Source organism: Takifugu rubripes, chromosome 19 (assembly GCF_901000725.2).
Source record: "Takifugu rubripes chromosome 19, fTakRub1.2, whole genome shotgun sequence".
NCBI classification, from domain to species: domain Eukaryota; kingdom Metazoa; phylum Chordata; class Actinopteri; order Tetraodontiformes; family Tetraodontidae; genus Takifugu; species Takifugu rubripes.
In genome coordinates, this window is record NC_042303.1 from 9,560,599 (window position 1) to 9,581,944 (window position 21,346).

General features: G+C 44.2%; 1 protein-coding gene across 1 annotated transcript in view; it reads right to left on the minus strand.

The window, feature by feature from the left end:
• LOC101067632 (receptor-type tyrosine-protein phosphatase gamma-like) overlaps positions 1-11,643 on the minus strand; it is a 68,702-nt gene extending 57,059 nt beyond the window's left edge. Inside the window, exon 1 of the mRNA XM_011613921.2 lies at positions 10,920-11,643. Within this exon, the coding sequence (XP_011612223.1) occupies positions 10,920-11,004 (85 nt within the window). The 5' untranslated portion in view covers positions 11,005-11,643. The remainder of the gene's footprint in view (positions 1-10,919) is intronic.
• Positions 11,644-21,346: the final 9,703 nt, after the last annotated feature.

Here is a 21,346-nt window from a genome sequence, read left to right on the forward strand (position 1 = left end):
GCATTTGTTTGACTCGAATGATGTTCTAAACAGAAACGCTGGGTCAAAAATCAGTAAAACTATATATATGCAAGATCCATGAACGCTAATCTTTTTTATATCAATAAATTATATTGTTAAGATCTACATTTTCTCTAATAGGATAGGATACAGTGAATAAGACAAGAAAATCCAGTTTTATTTTCAGGGGAACAACCTTTTTGCCCTTGATCCCACCCCAATTTATTCTGGTTTTTCTTCAAGTGAATTTGTATAACATGAATTAACCATACCAAAACCTACACATTTCCTACTGGTCCTCTTTTAAAAGGATGAATCCTGATGCACAAAAGGCTACGTGAACTCTACAAAAACAGCTGAAAGCTCTGAAGCAGACAGCTGCTGCCTGTAAAAGCTCATCCGCGAGGCATTAATGAGAAAACAGGGAGAATATCTGCTCGGCTTTCTGTTTTGATTTCTGAATACGTGCGCCATAGGCTTCTGATCGCACCACTCCTTGTGCTCTGTAGAAAGGGCTTTGGGAGTGCATGTAGATGGCTCACTGCTAAGAGGCCCTTCGATTTCTGAACCCCGAGAGCTCGGTTCATGTGGTCGGTTATATGTCAGACCCATTTCCAGTGAGAGCGACGCTCAGCCAGGGTTGCCCTTTATCACCGGTTCTGTTCATAATGTTTATGGACAGAATTTCCAGGCGCAGCCAAGTGGCAGAAGGTGTCGGGTCTGGTGACCGTCGGATTCCATCCCTACTCCTTGCAGATATCGTCATCTTATTGGCTTCATCAAACCATTACCTTGGGCCTACAAGATCAAGATCAGAACCTCTTTTACTGAGGGCTGGGTTCTGAGTGAGAAAAAGGGGGGACTGCTCACGTCCATGTCAGCAGAGTTGCAGCCACAAGTGGAGTAGCTCAAGTGTCTCTGGGTCTTGTTTACGAGTGATGGGAGAATGGAAAGATTAATGGAGACTGGTAGATTGTTGCATTGTTGCCAATGCTGTATTGTTCTCTCAAGCTGGAAGACAAGGCTCTCAATTTATCTAGTGCGGGTTCCAAATGTTAGTTTTGGTTAGAGCGACAAAACAGCTCGAATTAGTTTTCTCTAAGGTGCAGCTGGGCTCTGCCGCAGGCAAAGGTTAAGGAGTTCAAACATCTAAGAGGCTCTCATGTTAAGAATAGCCAGTTGAGGTGGTTTGAGTGTTTAGTGAGGATGCCTCCAAGACATCCCTGGAAACGGTGTTCAACACATGTCCGGCTGGGATGAGACCCAGGACATTATAAGGGAAAGCCTGGAAATGTTTGGAAAGCCAGGGTGTTCTCCCAGAAAAGATATCTGGGTGCAGATGGTGCCTCGCTAAATTTAATGCTCCCATGACAGAATTGCTCAAACTGCAGCCTATGGAGTTTTACATTAATCTAACAGTTCAAGTCATGGTGTTAAAATTAGGTTAAGGTGAGCTGAGCAAAACCTTGCGATTTTCATTCCTCTGGAAGTAGCAAATTTAGTTTGAAAAGTCACACCCAAGACCTCAGGATCCCGAGAACTGCCAATATCAGCTAAAGATACAGCACGGAGGGAGGCGCGGGCCTAAGCATCAACATTAAAACTAATAAACCACCAAGTCAAATCCCAATGCAGATATTTAGGCCTACACAGCTAAAAGCATAAAAGCTGTTTCAGCAGTCGCTGCTTCTTCACCCGTAGGCCGAAAAAATCGAGCAGTGTGAAATTTAGCCCATTGGTGTAGAATAAAACTGGTCATTTCCAGGGTTCGATTAAAAAAAGAGGGCTAATGTTAGGAGCTGTCTGTTTTTATGATTTATCAGGATATCTGAAAGGACAACTGCACATTCCCCAATGCTCAACCATGAGCACTAAAACCTCATCGAGGTACAGAGTGCAGATGCTGAAGTGACAGAAAATCCGGCTCAAGTTTTAGGTAATTCTTTGAAACGCTTACACAAGCAGTTCCACATTTAAAAAAAAAAAAACACGCGGGTCACCTTGAACTATTCCTTATTTAGTGCAAAAGACAGGCCGTCTTCAGTGGTTAAAAATAATAATTTAATTTGTGAAACCTCAAAAATTTAAATAAGCCAAAGGACAGTTCAGTCACTGATAACACATCACTCACATCACACTGGTTCGTGGAATCAGCGAGAAACACATCAAATGTCAGTCTTTGACGGTGCATGTGGGCAAAACTGCCTCCGAGAGATGTCCCCGGTGTATTTGGGCTTCCTTCAATACAAATACGAGAAAGAATGCTCTTCATTCATAAGTAGCCAACAAGACTAGCTATTGTTCTATTGTCTGACCCATAAGTTAATCTGTTATGAATCAAATCTGTGGCTCTTCCTGTTCGGAAGACACTGCTTACATACAGAAATGATGGAATTATGCATTCAGTCTGAACCGTGGCACACCTCTGTATGGTGTGCTGGTAAAATAGAATAAAAGAAGAGAGCTGGATGGCACTTTATGGCAACACCCTGAGCATTGTTAAATTAAAAACCAGCAGCAATCAGCTTTTATCTGAACCAAAGCCAGGGTAGCTAACAGGCTAAATGAGAGTCAAACGATTCCTAAAATGCAAAGGGACAAACTGTCAGAGTATGAAAATAAGTGGAAACTAAAATTTTTCAATTCCTAGTGTGTTTGGAGACACTGACAGCGGGTCAGGGATAGCAGCTCAGGATTTTTTTGAAAAAGAAAAGCATGTAAATGGATGTTATCACAGCTACACCACAGTGATTTAGAGGGGAAATATTCATGTTCAGGAATATGTTGGAAGTGGAAATATAACCTCTGCCTACTGAAGATGAAAAATACCTTTCCTGCAACTCACTGGCCAAGTGACTCCACGTTATCCATAAATAACAACTGCTGCACCAGGACTTAGTATGCATCACTCCCAAACAGGCCTTCCTACCTGCCCGGGGCCATACAAGTGCTGCAACCCCCATCCCTTCCTCTTTAACTGCCTTTTGATGCCAGACTCTAATCAATACTTGAGGGCTGAGTTTAGAAATGATAAATAAAACCGTGACCGGCATTGCACTCGATATTTCTGTAACATCATCTTTAATAGCCTCACGACGGTGCACTTCTTCCCGTAAGTCAACGTGGCTTCTAAAGAACGTGACAAGGAGCGGCTCAAGTAACGAGACACCGTCAGCCTCAGACACAAGGGAGGAGATCAGCTCAGAGGTGATGGAATCATTGCAGTGACTGTCTTCACCAGCGAGACCACCTGCTGAGAAGCGGCTCTATACCTCAGAGCAGTCGATGCTCTAAATGGTTGTGCCAGCGAGCATTCAAAATCCACATCGCCTAACAGGGGCGCGGCAGTGGCAACATAAAAGTCTGAACAATTTAATGCAGCAGTGATGAAACCCCCTAAAAAGTAAATTAGCTTGTCATCTAAATCAGCCTCAACATATGTGAAGATTTGAGCCACGTTTCGTACCTTCAGCTCTTTAAGATCCCTGAGCTTCTACATTATCCTGCTTTCATTTGAGCTTTAGTAGCTTTATCAGGCATCATGCGATCAGAGATAGTTCCACCGATTCTTTTTCTAAAAAAAAAGAAATACCAAGTAGTGATAATAACAACGGAGCATGAGCTGAGATCTATGCTACCTGGGAAGAAATCAAAACTTTTTCTTTGTAAATGCCGTCACTTTTGTTATTGTCGTCGGGATCAGAACGACAGTAACGACAACACAGGTGCAGGAGCCGCGTGCCTCGCCATCAAACAGCGGCGCGTCGCAAATTTGTAGAGCTAAAAACATCGCACAGGGTGCTCGAGTTTTTGTTTTCGGAAGGCTCCAGAAAACAGAACCGTCTCCTCGCAGTCTTATGGGAAACACAAATTAAATTGTCGCACGGAAGGGGGTATTTACATCCATCGGTAATTGCATTTCCAGGAAGGTTTGAAAATTTGTGTTGAAACCAATAACAATTGCATTTCCCATAAGTAGGCGGGGCAACGAGGATCGATAGGGTGCAGCCTCACGATTCCCCCCCTTTAAACAGAGAATACTGTGATTGGGCACATTAAAACAAGTGCCTGATCCGTCTGAAGAGGCTTTGTTTTTCACTCGTGTTAGCGGTGGATATCATGTCCTGGTAGTCTTTATGAGTTGCCTCCGAAAACAGAAAGCACAGAGTCGGAGTGTGTGTGGGAAACAAACACAACATCAATCTCACTCTAAATGTAAAAGGAAGGGAAAAAAAAACGCCTGGGGACTCGGTGTTAACTCAGGAGTGGAGGGGATGGGGGGCATTTGGCGAGAAATTAATGAAACATAGCTGGGAAAGTCTGTTCCAGAACTGTTGCATACATTATGCTGACCGCAAGGCGTGCATTTGTTCTGCTCGTGGAACCAAAAAAGTTTTACCTTCAAAATGGGGGGGGGGGGGGGGTTAATGGTGGAGCGCAATAGTGAAAACTTCAAGAAACACAAATAATCCCCCCAGTGATCGAAGAAAGAGGACAGCAGGGGGGTGTCCAAGTAAAGCAAGAGAGATCAGACCAGTACTCCCTTGATGGAAAACATTCTGCTGCTGTGATGAAGTGGGTTTTTCTTAGCCTGATCCACTCTTTGGCACTTTGAAATAAAGAAAATGTCCAACAAAACCAAAATTTTTTCCTCTCTTGATCATTTGTTTTCAAAAGCTCGTACTCAACAAACGCCACAATTATGCTGATTTGTACCTTGAAATGCACTTATTTATCACCCTAATGCCATTTTGAAATAAAACTGGGTTGTGAATTATAAATAACGCTCAATATCAATTATGTGCAAGAGAAGGGGCATTTTCAAGAACCGCCAAATGAAACATGATCATTTATTTAAAAACACCAAGCAACAGGATCTGTATTCTGCTTGTTTGCTGCACCCGTGAGCGCCTTGAGCCTGATTAAACCTACAGTCTAATCCTACACGTTCAGAGGCTGCCGCCCTAATTCACGGCAAAAACCGAGCTCCGTGAATCCGGAGCTCGGTTTTTACATTTGATTTCCCTGGTGTGCGACGGAAAAACAAACCCTGGCTGTTCAGCTGCACCACAACAACAGAACCAGGAGCAGAAAGGTCCCACTGTGTCCACTCCACACTGACCGTCTCTCCAGCTGCAAGCAACGCTGATTCAGTGTCGCGCCACTGCCGCAGCGAGCGTGCTAAATGAAGGACGAGCGACGTTTATTGATAGGACCGAGTCCTTGAGTGCAGTAGTGTCCTTCAGTGAGGGTGGACATTAATTACTATTGTCATGAATCATAGGAAATAAGTGCACCAGGTTCCTTCCTGTTTTAACCCGCCTCTGCATTTGCATTTGCATGTGTGTGTGTGTGTGTGTGTGCGTGTGAGCCGGATGGTGCTCGGACAGATGAAATGATTTTGAGTGACGCGGCTGAATGATTAAACACTCGGTAGTCAGCCTGGAGTACCTTGGCTCGAAGACAGCGCGTTCGACCCCACATAGAGAGGCGAAGTAATGACTGATTCTCTTGATTAGCATAAGTTATACGAAAAAAAACAGCTTCATCACAATCACCGTCAAATTACTATGATTGTCTTTAAAAACGAGGGCCACTCTTACAATCATTTGCAGCGCAGGGTCGAAGGTGGAGACATTGAGTTCATTGAAGAGGAGTGCCCGGATCCACCTCCGCCTGGGGCAGGAGGGGCTTCCTGTTCTGCCCAGTCCCCGGGGACCCAGGCCCAGGGCACACAGCACATACACCTATCAACTGTGAACGACTCCCTGCTTTAATTCATGGGGACATCAGTCTGTGCTGGTTACATTTGAAAACCCAGAGGCAGAAGAAGAGCAGAGTTAAATAACAGGGATTGGTTTATCCCACAGGTAGAAAACCAGCATTATGCTAGAAATACGACAGCCAGAGTCAGTCAAAAGCTGCTGTCCGCTCCAAATGTTACAGATCCTCTTCGAGTCTTGTTTAAACGAAGAGAAGGAACCAAAAAATCACAACACACAACTGAATCTATGAGGAAACATAAACAGCTGGTGTGTATGAGATTATGGAGGTGTGTGTGTGTGCGTGTGTGGCTGGGGTGCATCTTGAGCAAAGTGCAAACATTTTCTTCCCTCCACAAAAGGCAACAGAGTCATTTTCCTAACAATATCCACAACCACCTCACAGGTTTCGGCAATTTGTGACGCCAGCTGAAATAAGCCGCGTTCGCCATGAGGCGCGCTGGGAACGGCCGCACAACCGGTGCCGTTTCACAAAATCTTTCTTAAACCCAACCAGCTTTTTTAACAATATATTCGAAAATAAAGTACTTTCATTTCTTGGCTGGACAAAATTTCATATAAAAACTATTCATTTAGTCTTATTTTAAGATTCTGAAAATTAACACTGCAGCTATTCATTTTCAGGACTCACAATTGATTTGAGTCAGATGTCAGGTTTCCTACACAGCTCTCATATGGGGTTGAAAAGCCAAGAAATTGCATCTTTGTTGGATGGTTGGCGTGCGAGTGGAGATTTTAAATGCATGGCCTTAAGGTCAAAAGTGAGATGAAAGATGGCCGGAGGAAATGCCAGAAAGGTCATTCCAGGCTGCCGATGTTTACCAGGCTGCACAAAAGACAAGTTAAGCTGTATTTTTGAATCAGCAATCAATGTCAGAGCTAAATTACTAGGAAATGATCCTCAACTGCAAGCGTGAAAAGTAAAGCTGTGTTCAATTAATAACTGAACTGATGCGTTTGAAATGTTCAGGATGGTTGAATAAAATAACATGTTTTAAGCCTCAAAAGTGCTCGCCAATATAAGATTGGGATTCTTGATAATTGCATGTTTTTAAAGAATGGTCAATAATAAATGTGGGGTTAGAATATCCATTAATTGTGAGTCATGTTGCAATTACCCTTTTGATTAAATCATGAAGCCTAACGTGAAGCACGGAATAAATCACAATAGTTCATTCACATGGATTTGTTAGTGAAGTACACAAGCTCGGGTGGTTTTCTCACAACATAACAGTCATCACTGCTTAATTACCATAATAATATATGAACTAATTCAACTCCACAAACCTCATTAACCCTCTCCAGCTAATAACATTAATTTGTTGCTTTAAACAAAAACACAAACCAATCATTAGCTTATTTTAAGCCTAAAGCGTCACGCTAAAAAGGAAAAACTCAGAATTATGTGCACGGATGGAACGGTTTAAATGCTTCCCCATCGGACTGTTTGCCAGCTGGTGGAGGGACAAAAGATGGCCCCTTTTGATTGTGAGATTTTTCTTCAAATCCAGTAGAAAGTTGGTTTTGAGGTGTTCCGGCGGTCCCGACCGAGCTGAAACCAATTACTCAGAGCAGGTAGAGAGGGGCCTTGATGATAATTATGCTGCGGCCATCACCAGTGACGTTTGGACAGCTGGTATCCTGCTGGCACAGCAGCGCATCAAGACCTCATTAATAACTTTCAGAATGTTTGCTCACCAGCATTCCATGCACAGCGGACGCTGGTGGGGATTACTTCATATAAAAGTTGACACAAATGAAAATGGCCACGATGGCTGTCAAAGCCAAAGTCTTTCTCCTTTAAAAGCCCACAAGCTGACTGACTGATGTCATTGGGACTTTCTCTCAGTGGCAAAAGGGCCACAAGTCACAAACAGAACTAATGCCTGATGGGAAATGGAGTCCTGCTAGCATACACAATTATATTGATGCTAATAATAAGCAATAACTCATTTGTGCTAACTTATTGGGAGACAATCCCATAATGATAAAAGCAATTCCCCAAAACAAGAAGTGTAATTATTTAATAGCTCCATGTAAAAATGAATACGTAGCTTTCATACACATCTTAACAATATTATTCAGCTTAGCCGCGCCTCTGTTTTAAAATCTAAGGCTTTCAATGACCTGAATCCTGGATATGACTGTTGCTCTGGCAACGCTGATGCCACCACCACTGATGAGAAACTTGGGTTCAAATCTATGGAGTATGGGTGCTGGGATGTGCTGGATTTTCTGACTCTCCTGTCCTGGTCGGCAACAGCACAGACAGACAGCACGGACAGATTTAGTGCGCCAGCAGTCCAGACCATTTCTCCCCGTCAAACACCCCCCAATCACCGTTAATGCCCTCAGCTTCTGCTCGATTCCTCTATCTTAACGTCATCTTTAACTCAAACATAACAGAGTGCAGACGCATCCCGCTTGGAAGTTGAACAGTCTGTCACATATATTTCTGCTGTGTGTTTTATTAAATAAATATGTCCGGAGCGTAACATCGTTAGCAGTCTAAATTTTATGGCGATCACATTTTAAGGCTGTGCTCCCACTCTTACTAACCATGTTGTGCCAGAGTTCCGCAGCGAAATATGTTTACCCGTGCTAGACGTTACACTTGCGCAATGACAGAACAAAAATGGACCCCAACTTTATAAAATACACAGAGGCTAAAATGTGATTCCCGTTTAGCTTATTTGTTCTAACCTGGGCAACAATGAAGTAAGAGGGCAACTTCCGCAGTTCGGTGTTTACAGCTATGCAGCAACTGAAGTGATCTGCAGGTTTAAAATTGAATCTCTCTCCCAGCACTTTCTGGCAGCTGGGCCAGTCATCCTGTAATGCTTTTCTGTCTGCCGTGTGTCAGGGGTCTGGAAAAACATGTCTTCTGACAACACGCAGCTGTGTTGAGGACTTTGAGGCCGCGTGCAATAAAAGCTGCAAACTAAATATGAAAGTACACAAAAATAGGGGAATTGGGACAGAGGTGGTGACTTGGGGAGAAAATGGCTCCTTCTGGAAGCATCGCTGCTGCTTTTTTGAGAGGACTGGCAGGAACACAAGAGTAAAAAGACTTGGAAAAAACAGACGCCCACAGACGGGATTTTTTTGATTTGAGTCATTAATTAAAATGTATCTTGTTGGTGTGATACGGTGTGATACCTGCTTTATCAATAGGGTGAAACATGAGAATTGTGGACATTAGGATCTGTGCTCAGCAGTTAAAGGTCCGTGTCTGCTGAGTAGACCATGAAAATCATCACTACGAGCATGAAGATTTTTAATATTATCAATTGGATTTACTGGATATCAAAATCCATTATCAATGCTAGCTTCGTTCAAGCTAGCCTCTTACTGGGGGAGCTATGAAACCTGGTCACGTCAGACACATCATATATATATATATATACATCATTAATGCTGTAATTAATATTCTCCCTTGGAACTTCAAGTATGCGCACGTAGACAGAACATGCATGAATGCAATGGCACATCAGACACTTGAGGATTTAATGGGGGCGATGGTGTGGGATGGTTAAACATCCTCAGCCTCACCTGATCCAATCTCAAGCCACTCACATGTGCACTGGTTGCAAACAGCCGTAATCTGCTTTAGCGTTTGAAAGTTACCCTTAACGGTTCCGTATTAATCAACAGTAGCGTGCTATTGACCACCCTTTTCAGCTATCAAGTGCACCCGAATGGGTGAGCCTTGTGGTTTTTTTAGTTGCCATCTTTGTCACATTCAGACTGAGCAGCCTTGACTCCAGAACACCGTCGCGTCAGCCGAGAGGAAGAAATCCACATTATCCTGCAGCCCGTGCATCAATGGTACAATGTACACTCAAAACTGAAACGTGGCACTATAACCCACAATCCCAAGGTAAAATAAAGGTAGCACATTTGTAAAAATGTGTCAGACAATACTGGCAAATTAGATGTTAGACTAAATGAAATATCCTGCCGCTCTACAAATGAACGCAGCTATTAGGTACTGAAAAACAAATTATGTACAGGCCGAAAAACCCATCAACCTTACAGGTATGAGGGATTGACCAGATGCACCGGTATGGTTTGTTTCTAAGCAACATCAGGCCAAACAGACGCACTTGTTTTTAAGTGACAAGTAATAAAAATTTGGTTTGTTACTATGCGGTGCAACAGAATTTATATATATTTTTAGTTAAACCTGAATCAGCTGCTGTGTCTCCTCCTTGGCCATAATCAAACCCTGCTTTAATCAGAGAGAGAAACCCCCAAACTGGAAAGATTATCTCTTGCATAATTTTCTGATGAAATTTTAGCTCTATTTCTGTGCCAGAATTAGTCACAGCCAATTGAACATCATTAATCATTTAAACACTAAGCAGTGAGTCACCGTGCACCACAGTAAACTTTCAAAATCTGGGCTGCACAGCTCCGACGCTTTCTAGGTCAATCGATCAGCCAAACACGTCCTGCAAAGTTCGGGTATTTAGAGGCCAACGATCTGATGGGTCGCACGTCGGACCGGTTATTATGGGATTTGTGGTCCGTGGCCATCATCGCCCTTCATAGGTGCGCAACCATCCATGAGCAAACAGGGGAAAGTATCACCTTCATCTTCTTCTGACAGCCCGAGGAGAGCCCCCGCGCCTCACACCCCCGCCACCAAAAGGGTCTAAACATGTAGGGAAACTTAAAACTGTAGCTGAATCGCCAAGGACATGGAACGGGCCTATTTTGACCCAGCCAACAGCGTTAAATTGTTAAAGAGTACCCCGGAATGTTTAATGGGTAACGGTGCCCGCGGTTTTCAGACTGCGCACGATGTCCTCCGCACAGATAACCGGTGTTTTAGCTAACATGTCTGCGTTAAACGGGAGCAGCGGGTCCATAACTGGGACCAGTCTGCTAAAACCCGGGGAGGGGTGCGCCACAGACCGGCCCCTTGATCAATACCAATCACGGCGGAAAGGCTCAACGACGGAGCCTGAACGCAACATGGATGTCAAAGTGTGTCCGTGTACCCGTGAGCGGAACCCGGGTTCTGGCTTCCATGCGAAGGCAACTCTCATTTCCCGTTATTTATCCGAGACAAACACTCCATACTTGAGTTAGTCTGCATTGTTGCGCCGTGGCGTGTTGGCGAGTACTTACCGGGATGACAGGCTTTGTGTTTGGGCAAGATTAAAAACATTAGGGATAAAATCCACCAGTAACTCGGTTCCTGTATCCTCCGCATGTTAGATTACTCATCGAGAGTACCAAGAAGGCAACGGGTGACAAAGTTTTTTTTTCTGTTTTTTGCAGTCTCCTCTTCTCTTAAAAGAAAAAAAAAATCCCAGGCGCGCACACACGGACACAATCACACGGTCAAAAGCTGAGGACGAAGTTGGCACCGCAGCCAGGAAAGGCAGAGCATCAAAGCTCCGACACACGATGGAGTCGCTGCTTCTCTAAAAAACCTTCATTTCTTCGCCTCCGGTTGGAACTGAGGCCGATTTCCAGCTCCGGGGAATAAAAGGTTACGCACGCCACGGCTGTGCAAGAACACTTTCAGATCTGCTGGACTCCGCTGTGCCTGTAGCGGGCTCGCAGATAGCGACATTCCTGAAGTGTTGCGGGGGTCAATCGGCGATCAATCGCTGCGTTAACTACAGGAAAAGTGGTCGAATCGTATTGATCAGGCGCGCTCGTTATGAAGTGGTGGTCCGGGGCGTCCGCGTCGCGGAGGGGGACGCGCAGGGCGAAGGAAAGTGCTGCTGCAAATGTCCCATTATTCTATCCAGGAAGTAGAATAGCGGGCAAGGCAGGCAGGGAGATCGGGCTGCTGGTCCTATCCTACCGGACAGGCTGCGTGTGTGTGTGAGGGAGGGAGGCAGTGCGGGGCGGGAGCAGTGCGGGGCGGGAGCAGTGCGGGGCGGGGAGGCGGGTCTTGGATTTTTTTTCTTTTTTCCCCTTTTTTTACGCAAACGAAACGGAACCAGGACCTGGTTCTTATGTACGATTTAGACTCCAGGAAGGAGCGTCTCAAGTCGGATCGAGCCACTAAGACCCTCCCCCCAGTTCCTTTTAAATGGACCATCAAACGTGTTGCGCCAATTGATGCCTCACGCCTGTAGATTGGGGTATAGCGGGGGCCCTTTCGAGGGACTGTAGAAGATCGAAGTATTGATATCCATTGATTCGTACCCCCTTCTTTCCATCTGAAAGTTCCTGGGCTTCCTTCCAGGCCCCATTATTAAAATGACCCTCTTGCGGCCACGCAGCGATGTCCCTTTGCCTCCTGCTGGCAGGAGTGTGAATGAATCCTTCAGCAGTCATCATCACCTGGAACACCGGCGTTTGAGTGTATACATTTGGTGAATTATGCATCCACCGGTGACACTCCCCCAGGTAAATGTGCAGTCAGCGGTGCTCTTGCAGAACTATCCAGCTGGACATTTAATTTTAGGAATCTGATTAAATTTCTCATTTAATTACCCAGTTCTCTGCAGGGCCATTGAAGACAGTCACAAGGGCCCTTTGCTTTTAATGTGAGCCATCTGCTTCCTCTCCAAAATGCCTACCTTTCCAAAGACCCCGACAGCCCCATGGGCATCCTCACACAGTTTTCAAGGCTGCGTGACACTATGCAAACACACCGCGAAACCCCAGCACGCTTGACGATACTCCAAATGCCCATTCTACTCCAGCTGATCAAGTGTAATTAACCCCGACAGAAATGTGTGAATATTCTCCAGTCACGTTCCGAGTAGCCTACTTTTAGCTGTTGAAAATATTTATTGTTCGGGCGCGCACGGAAGAGAGAGCACTGCATTGTGAACCATCAGCGCTAATGATCATTTCAAGCTTTCAGCCACACTGTTTCATCCTTTTTGGGATGATTTGTGCTAAAGTAGAGAAGGTAGAGCCTTATAGGCAAAACAAAATATCAAAAGCACCAAGATGAGCATAATGGCTCCACGTTCAGCCATCCATCAAGGTTGGTCTAACCCGAGTGGTTAACGCCACTAAATACTAATGAGTTACACTTGAGTGATGCTACTCTTCTATACTTTTATACTCAAATCTGAATATTTTAAATTTCCTACCCAATTTTACGTTTCGACCAAAAATTGATGGATAAATATCACTTAAAAAGAAAAGATAATCACTTAATTATTCCGAGGGAAAACAATCGCGGTGACTGGCAGCTCTTTTCTCAAAAACGGTGACTTGTTTGTATAAAGATATGACAGAATCGATCAAGAATATAAAGCAGAGTTTATTCTGCAGCATCCTTGGGATGTCTTTTAGTAGGCTGAAACACCAAATTACTTTCCACATATTAGATGGCGCCTCGAAAGTCAGAGAAAACACAGGGGCGACACATCCTTCATGATGAATCTTAACTAAGTTGAGGATATTAAAAAAAAACAAAAATGCAAATAGGAAATTTCACATCAGATGCATGTTGAAGATTAATTCCGGGGCTCCCTGCTGAATCTTAATTTTCACCTTAACATTCCCATTTATCAGCTCGCCAACATACAGAGTGGAGCCGCTTCCCCAGCTGATGTGAAATAAATGGAAGTGTGTAATTAATTACGCAGCAATATGTCACAATCAGAGAAAACCTGACAAACATAGATACAGAGATATAAAAGCCATCACTCTCGCCTGTGAGGACACCGTGCGGAGCGACCCTGATCATCTCTCCTGAAGGGAAGAGAGAGGGAAAAATGCCCACATGTATTCACTCTCTGCATTACTTTGCAATTTCAAGTAGCTTCATAAGAACCTGACATTTTAATCTTTTCCACTCCTTGGAAGCTGAGACCCTGAAGGCTTTCTGCCAGTTAAAATGTGTTTCAGACTGGGGGAAAAAAAGGGAATAAAAAAACCTCTGATATATACATGATTCATCCGAGTCCAGTAATGACACCAGCATTGTCCCACAGGCATCTGCTTCCCCCTTTGCCCTTAAGTGGTTTGAGAATCCCCACTTGTATTATTTTTTCAAACACATTTCACATGTTGACAGTTGGTACATAATGTAGGACCACATGCATCAATTATGCAATGCAATTCAGGCTGCGACCATATATAATTTATTTGATTCTCAATCTTGTACATTATTTAATCCAAACCTATTTTTACTATTATTACGTCCCCATAATACCTTTATCTTTTGTTAGTCTTTCTGTCAGTTTTTTTTTTGTGTGTCAGCTCTGCAGGAAGGCTTCAACAGGGTGTCGCAGAACTGGGAAAAGTTGGAGGGAAAAGGGAATTGTGCCACAGGAGTGGCGCAGATAGGTACAGAATTAGAACCGTCCCATGAACGACGACGCTGAAATCAAATCTTTGACTAATCTTTTAGAGGAATTAAGCCTAGGACTCAGGCTGAAATCTTTATTGAGTCAGGAAAATGTCAACTGGGAATAAAAACAAGCCCCCCCTCCCAAAAAGAAAAAGGAGCTAAAACCCGCACAGACAATATGGAACCCAGTCAGAAAGAAACTTTGTCTCCCAACATCAGTCAGTGTTTCCTTGAGATCCATTGATTGGTTATGAATATGTGGTCCTCTTCTGCAGCCTCCTCACACAGCACATTTGTATTTATTAGGCTGATTAGAAGGTCAGGAAGGAAACGAGCCAAAATCCATCATGTGACCGTTGCAGCCATTGCTTTAGTCTTTGATATGGAACAGAAAACATCAGGATGCAGCTCCTCCGTTCCCCTCGGGTATTGATTATTGATGACATATTTGTTATCTGCCTCCCTCTGTGTGAGAGCCCATGTAGCAGCCAACAAAAGCCAACAACAAACTTCGGTTTTCCTCCCGTATTTATCACTGAGATCGTCATGTGTGTAAACTGGCTTTGTTCATCAAAGCAGCCCCACTGCGTCCTCTCGTTGACCTAATTCAGGAAGATGGAGAACCTTAATTTGTAATGCAGAAATAATGAGAGAAACACGGTCAAATATACATATTAGGTGATGGGAATCGAAGCGGGATAAAAAATTAGTTCGGAGGGAGGTTAGGAGCCGGAGTTGAGATGTAGTAGTTGCTATTTGAAGCCAGTAGAGGGTGTCTGCAAAATTCATGTTGTCATTAATCACCGCAGTTGTTCAACCCACCGAGGACCATCAGTGCAGAATATAATAGATTCATTTGTCACAGAGGGGCAACGAATCCCAGCAAAGAGCTCGGATGGATGATTTAATAGTGGGGAAATGCAGAATATGGACTCGGAGTGTCAACATGTTTAATAAGGTGTGTTGAAGTCACATTTATTTATTTGATGTCAGCGTATAGAGGCCACGGGCGGAGCGCAGCGTTCAATGGCTACCACCTCACAAACAATGCACAAACAGCCCAACTGAAAAGAAGCACGATGTTGTTTTTCCATTGGGCCTTGTCAAACAGTTCGTTTCAGGGGGCGGCGTATTGTCAGCACAGGGTTGTCTCTCCCCAACACAAGTGGAGAATTCAGTCCTTTTTTTTATTTTTGCTTTGTGAGAGGACCGTGGTTCTGTCCTTGTGCGGTAAAAACGTCGATATTTTCCATCAATAATTTTCATTTCTCTTTTGCTAATGTCAATGTCGCCAGGGTCTGTTGAAAGTTCACTGTTCATCTAACAATGCAAAACAGAGGAATCGGAGCCGAGCCATCATATTTGTTGAATAGCAAGTTTGGCCTCCTCCTCCTGACATGTTTGGCATTGACGTGATGTGGATGTACGACAGCGTTTCATCTTCTCTGATCCAGCTTCTGTGGGGTCTCTAAACCAACTTAATCGGGTCTCGTGGTGACATCAGACGACGCTTTATCGCCGCTGCTTTGATTAAAACCACAACCCCCCCGATTGCTTTTCAGGTCCAAAGTCATTAGACTTAAGGTACCTTTAACTTTCCTCAGTCATTCACAGGCCGCCACATTCGTCTCCCTGCTGGCGCCGAACTGCATCTTTTTAGGTGGAAAGTGGCTGCTGGAGCTGGCAGATGTTTGGACACACGGGCCCAGAGCGCTCTCCAAAATAAGCTGTCAGAGCAATGCCTCCTGATAAGAGGAAAATCAGCTTGTCAGCAGAGGACTTCATCCTCTTTGTCGCTCACCACGTTCTTAAAACGAAAAGAGCGGCGTGCAGCATGTTGCTGCCTGTGGATCGGCTGTGGTCCTTTGTGGTCATTAACCATTGCAAGAGGAAAGAAGAGAATGCCCCCCTCTTCCTTCCAAATACTTGACAGTGGGATCCGTTAATGGTAATTTATTCTAAGGAGAATGAATCCTGCCACGAGAGGCGGCCTGATGAAATTCTGACAAGTTTTTCAGCCTTCCCACTGGTGAGCGGGAACGCGCAGGTCTGCTTTTTTGATTTTTTTTTGTTGCACCTTTGAATTGAATTCTCGGGACAATGGTGTACTTTTGATAGTTCTGTCAACTTCGCAGCACAATGGTGTAAAAATCGCCCATTTAACTTCTTTTTGTTCCTCCCACGCCATCATTTAATCAGCTCAGCCTCAGAAAACGTATTCATTAACTTTCAGCAGCCTTTATTGTTGTCTGGTATTCCGATTTTTAGACCTGAAAATGATGTCTGCTGTGTCACGGCAAGCCTTGGCATAGCTGTGTTTTATCATTCTTTCCAAATCAAATTTTTAAGTGCTTTATATGTGTTGTGAATGACTTTGCACTCCTACACAAAGAGCTTCTGCCTTTCTCTGCAAGGTGAGGATTCTATTTTATAGATTACTGGAAAATTTCTCCAGCGCGCTGTATAACGCCTGTTCATTCAAAGTTAGAAGCCATCAAACCAGACCTCTGTAGACCACTATTGTGGAGCGAGCAGCTCCAGGTTTTCGACAGCACGATGACACCTACGGTGCTGCTGCTTTATTTAACATTTTGACACCAGGCTTGACGTAGCTGCGCAACGCTAGCTCGCTGACCGGCAACACCTCTGCCAGAAAAGGTCAACAGCACAACACATGTACCTAAGTCTCCGTACAATTAATTTATTTTATTTTTACCTTGTTATTGTACTTTGTTGCCTTCAGACAACACTGCACTTTCACAACGTGCTCTCAAACAGATATTTGCTAATGTTAAAAATCAATCAAGCAGAAGCCAAATGAAACTTCCTGTTCTAAAGTATCAACTGAAGTGCAATTAGATCATTCTCTTATTTTGGGTCTCTGGCTCAGATTCAGACATGGCAGGCTGAATTATTTTGAGAGGAAAAACATGCCGTTATTCAACAAAGCTAGATTATAACCAAAGTTGTGATTCTGTGTGAATCACAGTGGTGAAGCTGCAGTGAAGGGCCAAGGCTCAAGCAGAACCTTGTGTGCTACCGCTAAATGCTATTGATTTCCTTTTTTTATAAAAAAAAAAAAAAAATCAAATTATTTTGCTGCCTTAAACGTGTTTACATTTAAAACTGCAGCTGTGGCTTCACTTGTGATCTGGGAAACATGAAGTGGGAATAGCAATGCCGTCCCTGGTTTGTTGAGGAGCAGTCACCCCTATTTCGAGGTTGGCTGAGCCAATCACAGAGCGCTAAGATGAAGCCAAAGAGCACAGAAATCTACTTTAGCATCACGCCGCTTTGGATATTTGATGTTGTCCATTAGAAAAATACAAGTATGGAGGTGCTAAAGGCTTACAGCGAAATTACAGCGTTTGTGGTGGCATCCAGCCTGCGCAACTGGTGTGCACAGTTGTTAAGTTCATTTAATTATTTAAGAGAGTTATCTAAGTGGCACAGTAATGCATGCTAAGGAAATAATAGTGAACCCTGGACCATGCAGAAAATAGATAAATAGATTCATGCGTGCATCTTTGATTAATGCCCAGGCCTTTAAAAGAAACCAAAAAAAACAAAAACCCACTTTCATCCACACTAGTGACCTTTTCTTAAAATAAAGCCCATATTTATTTATGTAGAGATGAGCTGCCGCTGAGCAGAGTCAATGAGCAATAATTTGTCAGTGGGGAGTATTCTGTAATAAGCTGGGGCCAGTACTGCAGACCACCACTAGAGGGCCTCTGCCAGCAAAGGCACGACTACCAGAACAGGAGGGAGACTGGTGATATATGAATGTGCACATCCCTTAAATGTTTTCTAATACTTCTTAAATAAATTTGTATGAAAAGTTAATGAGCAGACAGACTAATGACGGAGAACATTCCAAGTGGGCCGATCCTCTGGATGCTGTTTCTGTCCTGCCTCGTGCAATACGAACGTGTTCTAATTAATAAGAACTTTAGATCAACGGGAGATGAAGGACGTACATTTTTAGTGCGGGCAGAGAACCAGGCTGAATTTTAAATCCACTTCACAGACGAGATGAAAGGGCCATATAACATTCATACCAGTGAAAGTATGCAACCACATATATGTACGCTTCACAATTAGCTCTAATTTATGCAAAACTAGGGAATAAATATTTTACTACCCCCCTCTCCAATGCAAGTGTGAAAAATCCCCAGCCAGAGCCTGAGCACAGCTGTGGGCGAGTGCCAAAGAGTGCCGCTGGGTCGGAGCCCGCAGCTCCATTAGAACAATGCAATCACCAAAGTTAAGACTTACGAAAATGAACAAAAGGATTGCTTTTGGGAAATGTAACGTTGTCCTCAGTTCTTGGCATGCAGCACTAAGAGAAGGAATTTGAAGCTCCAGCTATATTTATTTTTCTGTAGAACAGACTTAACTCGGTCATTTCTCCTGTGTCTGTGGTTTTATTGATTTAAGGCGCAGGGCTCTTTTTTTTTCTTCAGGCCGGGACCAGGCTTGGCAGTGCTCGACAGTACAAACCATCAAGCAGGAAGGTCAGACTGTACAGAATACTCTCATCCCAGCGGTCACCTGAATGCTGAATTGCTTTCAGACTTATTGTTTTATTCTACTGCATATAGATGTTTTATATCTTCCTTGGGCTCTAAGTACATTAGTTTTCCTGAGCAATGTGTGTGTGTGGGTATAATCACATGTCAGTGATGGAGATGTGCGGCTTTTGAATACAGATTTTATTCCAGTGTGACATTTACTTTCATTTATCTCAGCACGAGGTGTCACCCAGAAGGCATCCTGCGGGTCTTTTACCGTACAGAGACGGAGCCTAACATGATAAAACCATGCAGTCAAGTGTGAGATTACTGACATGTTTTTGGTATTATTGCATGGAGGAGACACCATAACGCACGCACAAGGAAAGGGGGGGAAAAAAATCAATTTCACTCTCAGTGCACACTTGCAAGGCTTCTTTATGCACCTGTAAGGGCCGTCTTTTGTTCTTTATACGTGTGGTTGTCTGCTTATCGCGCGAAAGCCTAATTGAAAATCTTTTGTCAGAGTCGCCTTTATTACATTTGAAGTATAGCAGTGGAGATGGGGCCCGGCGTTAATCATGCCGGATGGTGTTTAAGCACCCAGCAGGAGTGACTGTGAGCTGTTTCCCTTCGCTGCAATATGCAGGCATGCTAATTTGCTTGTTTTGCTTTGAAAGCTTCGCAGAAAAAAGCCAAGTTCAGTCCCCACCCACCCACACCCCACCCACCTGAATCATGGATGGATTGATACATGCCGAAGATCATTTTCTGTATGAGCAGTGGCTTACATCCAACACAATCTTTGGGTTCCATCCCGGAGAACATAAGAGAGAGAGGAAAAAAGCTGGATCCAAATCCAAAAGGAGACAAATGGGATTGTACCTGGACGCCAGGATTCTGCTGTGCGTCTGATTCAGTGGCGTTGCAAAATACAGAGCGCAGTGGAGATAAATCAAGCGTCATTGTGTGCCCAAGATGGAGACATGGCCTGTGGGAGAGCCACGAGCGTCGCAAAAACCTGCGCAAGGACTGTGAAAGCGCCTACGCTCAGCTGCTTCGCAGCGTCGCCGCCCAGATGTGGAGCGCCGCAGCCGAAATCCTCAGACGACACGTAAATACTTTTGAGACAATATATGAGGACATTTCACGCTAACCATATTTCAGCTTTCAGTGAGGGGGGGGGAAATGGCGGATCAGATATCTCTGCTGCAGTGCTGCTGCAAGAGTGGCTTACTCTGCAGATATAGGATCCAAGCCTGGAAGATTTAATATAAATGGTCGATGGCAGGCCTGGCAGTTGAATAAAAATACACTCCTCACACTCACCAAGCCTTTGTTTCATCGACCAGAACCTTTTTTTTTTCCCCCTGAATTTTTTGCACTGTGGAGTCCTTGATGAGAATGCATCAGATGAACGTCACATGCGCGTTAGCATGGAGACATTTATGAGAGGTAATGACCCGCGGCTTTTAGAGGCCCACAACCATCAGTATAATTAGGTTCAAAATCTGTGCTGTGCTCAACCTTTCATTTCTGTACCCTTGAAAGCAACAGCGGCTGCGCTCGCTGACAGATCAGCAGAGGGATCACGCTCAGGCGGCAGCTTTGTGCATTAGCTCACGCTGCCAACAGGCCGTCCAGCAGCCGCTGTGAGGAAATATCACATTAACCACAAGTGCACTTGAGAAGCCATATTTAGGATTATTAATGTGCAAGGACACTTTCAGACTCTCCACTTCTATCATGCTGCTATCGTCACTTCATCGAAAATATTTTAAAAGGTTCCAAGAAGACGTACTGTTTATTTGTCTGATGGTCTCCGGATGTTTACTCAAGTGCAGTGTTGAGCCACTTGTGTTTGATGCGACTAAAATCCCCGGTCAGTACTTTTTTGAGGGCAGATATTGTTGTATGCACAACAGATGGATGTAGATATCCCAGAGTAGCAAGAAGTAGGTTCGCAGAGGACTATTTTCCATCGCATCACTTGAAAATCTGTAAAAGAACAATCGTCTTATAGCGAGACGTAAAAGGATCTGCAGGGAAGCTGCCGGTCACATCTTTCAGTAGAAGCACTGTGTCTTTGGACCACAGGGGCGTGCGCTGCCTTTTTTACCCTTGGAGAAGCCTGAGGGAAGTCAGCAGTTTCTGGGGGGTTCCGATGTGCTTGGCATCATTGAGCTGCGCTGTGGGGGCAGTGGAAGAGGCAGCGGGTGGGCGGCATTCCACACGTTCCCATCAGAGAGCAAGTAAGCAGCAGCAAAGGTTGGGTCCACCTGAAATGTCCCGCTGCAGCGGTCCCAGGTTTACGGCCGTGGCCAGCAGATCCAACAAGTTGTTCTGATGTTTGGGGGTAAAAAGCCCTTCCTCCCTCATTCTGACACCTCTACTGGGCTTCCTGAGTTGAAAATGGCCCGCAGATATCTGGCCATAAATAGAGTGTTTCAAAAAAGGAGAGGAGTTAGTATTCAATCACATGATTTGTGTAGACTTTGTAAAGGGTCAGATTTATGTTGGTGCTGCAAGGAATTTGCACTATTTTAGAGTCAAGGGGGTGAATGGATTTCACAGCATAGCTCAAACTTTTACTGCTGCCCTTCAACGATCATTTTTTGGTGACTTTAGAGACGATGCAGGAGGAAAGGACGTGCATAATATTATCAGTATGTTGGGAAAAGCCTTTACTTTCAGGGCTATGAAATGACAATTAAATATAGAACGCTTCAAAATGTCCCTGAATAATATTCGGTGGACACAGTGAAAAA